This window comes from Impatiens glandulifera, chromosome 1, assembly GCF_907164915.1.
Source record: "Impatiens glandulifera chromosome 1, dImpGla2.1, whole genome shotgun sequence".
NCBI classification, from domain to species: domain Eukaryota; kingdom Viridiplantae; phylum Streptophyta; class Magnoliopsida; order Ericales; family Balsaminaceae; genus Impatiens; species Impatiens glandulifera.
In genome coordinates, this window is record NC_061862.1 from 157,268,606 (window position 1) to 157,277,164 (window position 8,559).

Here is an 8,559-nt window from a genome sequence, read left to right on the forward strand (position 1 = left end):
TTACCTTCTAACACTCTTCAATCGTGTTTTACAATTAATTAACCACAAACATTATTACAAAACATAAACTAATTATACATAATCACTCCATATGCCACACAAATGGTGTCACATAAATTAACAATACAAATCACTGTGAATATGCAACAGTCCAATTCATTTCGTTCTCAAATATCCAATGGCAAACCTCTATGAGTCCGGGGCTTGATTTAAGCGCCAAAAAAGCCTCATGTCCCGGGATCCATTCAGATGTGTCGAGATGACAAATTGCAATCCCATTATTAATTTTTACCTTAGTTTGTACATCGAGAATGTCCGCCGAATAAACCTTAACCTTAGGAACAGAATGGCAATAATACAACAAGTAAGGGTAAAGTCTTTGGTGGCAAGACACGGATTTAGTTATATTTCCATCCGTTAATCCAACAACGTTTCCAATCATAACACTTTGTCCCGACCCGTTTGTATTCTCGGTTGTTTGGGCCACCACATTTGGGCCGAGAACCGAGATTGAAAAATCTATCATGTCCTCAATGGATCCGACGCATCGTTTGGTCTCGCCCGGGCTAGGGTCTCTCTCGCACACCGTCAGCGTGTTAACCAGGACTCGCTCGGCCACCGAGTCATGGCTTGCATGGAACAATTGCTTCAATTGGTCTAACCTCGAGGTTGAAAACGGTAGTTTCGAGACTATAGACCGGGGCAAGAACGACCTTTCGGGCATGTCGTCGCGGATGTCGGGCATATTTATGATTGTGCCCGATTTAAGTTGGGATTCTCGAAAGAATTTCCCCGGTTCGACAGATTTATAATTTACAAAGTTGGGACCGGTGATAAAGGTTGCGTTCTTCCCCGGTTTGACCAATTTATAAGTTTTATAATAATCACTATAGCGATTCGGATTGTTGGCAGAGTGGAAGGAACAGAGAAGATTTGCGGCGGAGCAGAAGGAGGAGAAGTAGGTGGAGAGTTTGTTATGGGCGGCGAGATTCGAAAAGAAGGCGGCTTTGACGGCGGAGAGAGGAGAGGCTTTGGAGACGAGAAAATTGGGTTTTGGGAGGGAATTAGAAATGTGTAATTTCCAATAACGGGTTAATGATGCTTTTGGAGAAAATGGGGTTTCTTGATTTGTATTATTGTTTATGGATATTTCATTCTCCCTTGTTGTTGCAAATAAAACCTGCAACCAAACAGAAGTTATGGAGAGACTGAATATAATGTGAATATATTGAAGAGAGAGAATATTACCGGTACCTGGAATGAGGAGATGAGAGAAAGGAAGATGAGTAGAAGAAGTAGACGTGCCATGATTTGTGTTTGTTCTTGCCTTTTCTCTGGCCTATTATATATAGAATGCGATAATGCATTTACTATTAAGTCTTCTTTTACTTATTTATTTTTACTATCATTTTGAAGTCTTTTATGTAGTATTATTGAGATTCATTTGGTGATGTCTTTTATGTAGTATTATTGAGATTCATTTGGTGATTTCTGAGTCTTTAGATAGTTACTGAAAAGTTTGAATTAATGTGGCTGATATGGCAGACCTACATATTAGTCAAACGGAAGAAAAATCGTCTGAGCAATTCAGTTATTGCTGTCGGTTTCAAATTGTCATTCTTGGCTATATATATATATTAAATTTTTAAAAACAAATTAATTTTATTTATAAATTATATTCTTGTTCTTATTTTAATTTGATCATTATACAAAACAATCATTATAGAGTTTATTATGAATGAGAACGTTGGGATTTTTTTTTTATCATCATTCACGTTCCGATATGTATCCTATAATTCCCTATAACACTAAAAGTATAGAAAATCTTAAGCAGCAGATACCACTAGAGAAAAGGCAGATGAAAGATATGCTTAAACAGAATAATCCGAACTTTCATCCACTGAATCATACATAGCATACGCATTTGAATCCGCAGAATCATAGGAAAAATAAAAAAGCTCCCACTAACACATCTGTAGAAGCAGACAAGGAAGATGCCCTAAAAAAAGGTAGGTTCAAGCTTGAGTGCCCCTTTTTAGGATGGGGTTTCAGTGTAGTAAATAAAATTATACCATATTCTTAAACAAATATGAAAATTATATAAACATAATTTTTTATATTATATATATATATATGAAATTTTATATTATTATAAAAGAACTAAACTTTAACCTTTTATAAAAAAAAATATATATATATATTAATAACGTTATATATTTAATTGTGTTTATTATTGTTCGGGAAAGAATTATAGTGTGAGATCGGGGATGGGAACACAAATATGATCTCGCTATATTTCGAACAACTATCGGTCAAATCAGAGAAAAATAACCGCTAACGGAGTAATTCGAATAAAAACCACGGGACAATAATAATTTTGTTACCCCGGAAATTTCGTGTTCCCAAAAATGATCGGAGTTCGATAAATTTCAACCTTAGTTTGCATGTTAGAAATATTTTAAAATAAAATATTATTTTAAAAGATTTAGACGAATCCTGACAATTTTAAATTAGTTATGAAAATAATTAATTAGTGTTCAAATTTAAATAATATGGGGTTTAAAATAATCAAATAACAAATTGATTTTATGAAAAATTTGTGTTTTAAATTAATTAAAAATAATTAATTTAAAATATTATTTATTTGAAAAAGAGTCGTCAATTGATTTTTAAAAATCAATAAAAGGTGTACATATTCAAACGTATTTTTCACTAGAGCTTTCTTAAATTCGTAATTTGGTGATACTCGGGAAAGAGCTTTCGTGCTTTATCCTTTGTACCTGTTCTAAAAACGGTCTTCGTTTGGTGATATTTATAAATTTGGCTTTTGAAAATTGGTTGTATAACGTTTTATTTTAATCAATTATTCTTTCAGTCCTAGACATGCTTAGGTTTTTGTGTATTTAAAAATTGTAACAACAATTATTTAAATGTCGATACATTTTGTTGATGATGACTAGAGAGGAAAATACCTTAATAACATCAGTTTCAAAGGCATTAGGGTTTAAAAATAAATTTCAATCGAGCCCTTATCAAAACATTTTTGTGCAAATATCCCAAAATATTTTGAAATCATTTTCTATTTTTTGGGATTTTTAGAAAATAGTTTGAGATTCCAAAATTCCAAAATTAGTTTTGGAATTAAAAAATTGAAATAGGCCTTAGGGCTGATGTCCTCGGTCTTGGGTTCATTTTATCGGTCAGGGGCTAAGGGCCCTCAGTCTTGGCTTAGAATCTTCGGTCGGGGTGCTAAAGCCTCTTGGTCCTTTGTTAGGATAATCGGTCGGGGTGTGGAAATCATCGGTCTTGGGTTAGCTCGGAGCTAACTTCATCGGTCCTAGGTTCATAAATTCTCGACTGGGTGCAAGATTCCTCGTTCATGGGTTAGAATTATCGATCGAATGTTAAAATCCTCAGTCGGACCTCTCGTTCCTAGTTGAAATTATTTCGGTCCTAGTCGAAAACTCGGTCGGACCTATCGGTCCTCAAGAACATCAAAATTACAGGTTTTGCAATTTTGATGGAGGCTTAGATTTTTTGATCCAAGGGCCTGGGTAGCTTCACAAAGCTCTCAGAAACATTATAAACATCATCCCAATGTTTGATTCAACCTGGAATATGTTCGATTCATTCAAAATAGTTTGAATGCCAAAATTGGGCTGTTGATTTTTTGGATTTAATGAAGTGTAAGGAGCTTGGCAATAACTTCATTATACTTCATATGATTGATTAATACCAAAACATGAGCACTCACTATTCATTTGGACCAATTCAAGAACTTTAAATTTTATTTATTTTGAAAATTTTGATTTTGATCAAACATGATCGGGATGGATCAAACATTTGGTTCCCAACATAATTAAAAACATGTTGGAAAGCTTTTTAAGCAGCTGTTCTTGAGGATTAGCTCAAGAACAGAAAACCCAATTTTGGATATTTCCAAATTCAAATTTGAGTTTTTTTGTTTAAGGTTGATTGATCGATTCTAACCTTAACATAAAGCTTATAAATGATCTTAGGATCGATTTTAAATCAAAAAATTCAAGAACCAGACAGCATACAAGCTTATGAAAACTACAAATTTCAATTTTAAACTGAAAGTATGATTTAAATGATGATTGGAAGTTTACCAAGCGTTGCTCCTTAGACCTTAACGAAGCTTTGGGATGCCTAGATCCGAGCTTTAAGGCCTTACATCAAAATTCCATAAGCTTTGGGCTTCAATGGAGGATTTTCTAAAACTTTTGATTTGAAGCTTGAGATGTTATCTCTTGCCCTCAGAATAATAAGGGAGACTATTTATAGCCTCCTGAAGTAGGTTGAGGAAACCAAGTGGCTTGAATCAATCAAACATTCATGATGGTTTTGGTTGTTCTTTCGGCCAGTCATCGAAATAGGCATCAATGTACCTAGATGTTGTAGAAATGGTCACCAAAGTATGGTGATCATTTCAGCTTTTGAATGGAGTCAATCCATCCAGAAACGACGAAAGCGGATTATTATACATCTTGCGTCGCGATGAAGACGAAGGTTGCAGGCAAAACGACGTCATTTCGAGCGAAAACACGGACGTGGAGCGTTCCGTCTGGGTCCCGTGGCGTTTTGGGCGTTTCGAGCGTTCTATCGCATTTCAGCTAACGATGTGTTAGCTGCTTCACGGACGCGCCTTTCGCTGCAGCGGACGACTCTTGGGCGTTGGATGAAAATTCAGTGCTCATCTGATGGTTGCGGTTTTCGATGTAGTTACTCTCCCGAATTTTGGTTACACCTGATTGCGAATTTTATTTTTTATTTAAAACTTTAAATGTTGGTTTGAAATTGATTTTCTCTCATTTTGGTTTTATCTTTAAATTTTTAAAATATGAAAATGTTTTAAAAAAATTATGATAAATATTTTGTCAATATATTTTATTTTATTTTGTATATTTTTAGATTAAATAAATAATTTTGAGGGATAAAATGAGTATCACATTTCATCATAAATTACTTATTTTAATCCTTTCTATTTTTTAAAATTAATTTGAGATAAAATGAGTATAACATTTATCCTAAATTATTTTATTTATTTTCTTTGGCCATTACCTTTAATTAATTAGAATTTAATTATTACAATAATTAATCTAATTAATTGTTTCATTATGTTTTAATTTTTGAGTTAATTATTTTAATTTTATTTATTTAAAAAATTATCAAAATAAATATATAAAAGGAACTTTAATTAAAGACGTACCTTTCAAACTTTAATATATAGTTTGTTTTACCATGTTGAACTTTATTTCATTTTGTTCTTTTTACTTTCTGCTGAAGCTATAAGTATTTGTTTTTACTCCAAAAATGATTGTTGTCCCAATGACACCCACTCAATATTTAATATATATTTATATATTTTTTGAACATGGATATGAAAGAGTGAGAGGCACTAAAAATATTATTAAAAAAAAAAACAATCTGAAACCAGCAATAAATTTATGCAACCTATACATATAGCATAAGAAGATACAAATTTAAAATATATTTATCTTAGAGCTTAATTAAACTAAATTTAGATTATGCATCATTCTTTTAAAAACTATTAAAATTATTTTAGAAAACTAAGATTGTAAATTATTTATTATCAAATATAATAACAAGCAATCACATCTGACTCTTGTACAATTTACTAGCATCACTGAACTCCACTTATATTGTTATCCAATCACAACCACTCAATATTTTAGAAGTAGATATGAAAGAGTGAGAGACACTGAAAATATCATAAAAATAATTTGAAATTTTATTAGGATCATTGAACTCCATTTATATTGATCTACCGACACCCACTCAAGGGTATGTTTGGTTAAGTTTATATATAGGTTGGGCTTACTTAGGTTTGAGTAATAATTTGATACATTAATTTTAAATAATAAATTAACGTAACATACTATGTTAGTTAAAGTAATAAGGGTGGTTTCTAAGAGAGAAAAATATAATGCATTCGATTCCGACTTAGAACCATAGATTTAAAATATGTGGTCCGACTGCGAAACAGTTGAATGAACGGTTTAACTTTTTGCTTCAGTACAATCATCTTTCGAACCCGGTTAAAATATGGTTCAACTAGAAAGTCAAACCGAAAACTTCAAGTCGAAAGGTTAGCCATTATTCTAATATATTTTCAAGATAGTCAAGACAATAAGATTTTCTGAACTCTCTCCTCTATCAATATTCCACTAAATTATTCCTTACTTTCTCTATTATTCATTTTGACCAGCAAAAGTGAGTATGTTATCTTATATTTCTCTTCTTCGATCTCATTTCACGTAATTATTCACAATATTGTTTCGTCTGCTTTTTATTTACTAATAAGATAGTAAATTAAGTCCTATATATCGTCGTGGTATGATTGTTTAACATCTTTAGGTGATATTGAAAAGAATATAATTGCCATCTCCTCATTTGGATTTAGGTCGGTGACTTGATGGTCTGGAGTTGATTTTTAGTATATTTTTCCGATGATTGAGGTGGTATTTCATTTTAGAAACTTTTTTTTTGTTAGTTTATAATAAGGGGTAAGCGGTTCGGTTCGGTTTAATCGATTTATTGACTGAAATGCAATTTGAACCGTTGACGTCGGTTTACTAAATTTTAAACTCTCGGTTTTGTCAATTTGATCGGTTAGTTTTGAACGATTAGAAGATCGATTTGATCCATTGATAATTTTTAAAAAATATATATCGATAACAACCTATACTCATTTTCATGTGTATGAAAATATAAAAATATTCTGAATAAAATTCAGTAACCTAATTAATGAATCATTAACATTATTTCTAAAACACAAATATTATACTAATTTTTTACTTAAAAAATTACACTAAAATGAGTGAACAATTATAAAATTAACAAATCTACTAGTACTAATAATAATTAATATTTTTTTTTATAGTCTACTAACCCATCTTTAAATTAATGAAATTCTCTTATTATTATTAGTTTAAATGTGCGTTATCATTATCATAACAGTTATAATACATTACTCATCGTTGTTAATGTTTGATTTTGTTCTCATCTTATTTAATTATTATTTTTTAAACATTTGCTCGGTTGGAACGATTTAAGCGGTTTCAATGACGTTGATCCAACAAAACGAATCGTTGAGATCGGTTTGAAGAAAAGGAAACCGTAATGAATTCGATTTGGCCGCTTTGGTTTAATATTCAGTTTAATTTGAGCGATTTCGATTAGGTTTGAACGATTTTTATCAGTTTGCTTACACCTTAATTTATATACAAAGATATATGTGAAACAATTTGTGATATTATTATGAAAATATTAATATGTTAAAATTCATCTAAAATTGGTACACAAGCTTGACTAACTTAGTTATAGTTATTGGAAAGACAAAGTGAATATGAAGTTTTTATGTGGGTCTATTAGGGTAGTGGTTAGAACATAAACTAAACTAAACCTCAATGGTAATAGAAACATTGATGTTACCATCTTATTGATTTATTATAAGTATATTTGGTGTGATTGTTGTTTTATTATACGAAATTATGAATATTTAGTATAAATTGATAAAATATTAAGTTTAATTACTATGTATTTAATTATTTTTGCATGTGACTAAGTAATTATATATACCATTTATGTACTAATATATATTTTTTAAAATAAATTTAAAATACAGTCCAAATAATGGTTTAATTGGTTATACCGAAATTTATTCAAAAATATGGAATAATCACTAGAACTATTTTAATAATAATGCTTATAACACACTAAGTTGAAGAGTATGTGTGTGTGGGGACATACTAGCCACTTTCATTTAAAAAATAATAATTAAATTATTAAACTAACATAAAAAAATTATAATAACAAATTTAACATTTAAAAGCAATTTTTTATTTATCTTTTTACTGTTTAAACTTATAATCATTAAATAATTATATATATTTATTAAATTAATTAATAAAACATAAATTTAAACATACCTTTATTTTGTTTATACATAAAAACACGATGACATGATAAATTTAAATTTATATATATTCACCTTATTTTTAATTATTATTTAAAATAATATAATTATATTTCTTAAATAATACGTACATAAACAAAATATTAGAAATAAAAAATCAAAAATATATACATTAGAGATTTTACCACTTTAATTATTATACAGAATAAGGAGATTAATAATTTATATATTAATATATAAAAAAATTAATGAATAAATTAAATAATAGATAATAAAAAATTAGTATATAAAAAGTAAAAAAATATATATTTTTTTGTTTTAAAAATGAATATAAATAAATCATAAACGGTAATTTTTTAAATTTTATTTAATAATTTTTAAATATATTTTTTTATTTAATAAAAAATTATTTATTTATAAAAATTAATATATTCATATAATTTATTTTAAAACATATTATTTTTAATTTAAATATTTTTTTAATATTTAAAATAAAGTAATAAAAAATTAATATTTAAATGCATAACATTGTATATATAGTATTAATTATTAAAAATTATTATAAATATAAAAAATAAATATTAAAATATAAATATAAA

General features: G+C 29.0%; 1 protein-coding gene across 1 annotated transcript; it reads right to left on the reverse strand.

The window, feature by feature from the left end:
• On the reverse strand, positions 1-1,300 carry LOC124920384 (polygalacturonase non-catalytic subunit AroGP2-like). Its single transcript, XM_047460865.1, has one exon. It carries the CDS (start codon positions 743-745, stop codon positions 131-133), a length of 615 nt encoding a protein of 204 aa, XP_047316821.1. The 5' UTR covers positions 746-1,300; the 3' UTR covers positions 1-130.
• Positions 1,301-8,559: the final 7,259 nt, after the last annotated feature.

What these genes read in the sequence shown, in the direction of transcription:
- LOC124920384 (XM_047460865.1), bottom strand. Translation starts at nt 745, where the DNA reads ATGCCCGACATCCGCGACGACATGCCCGAAAGGTCGTTCTTGCCCCGG.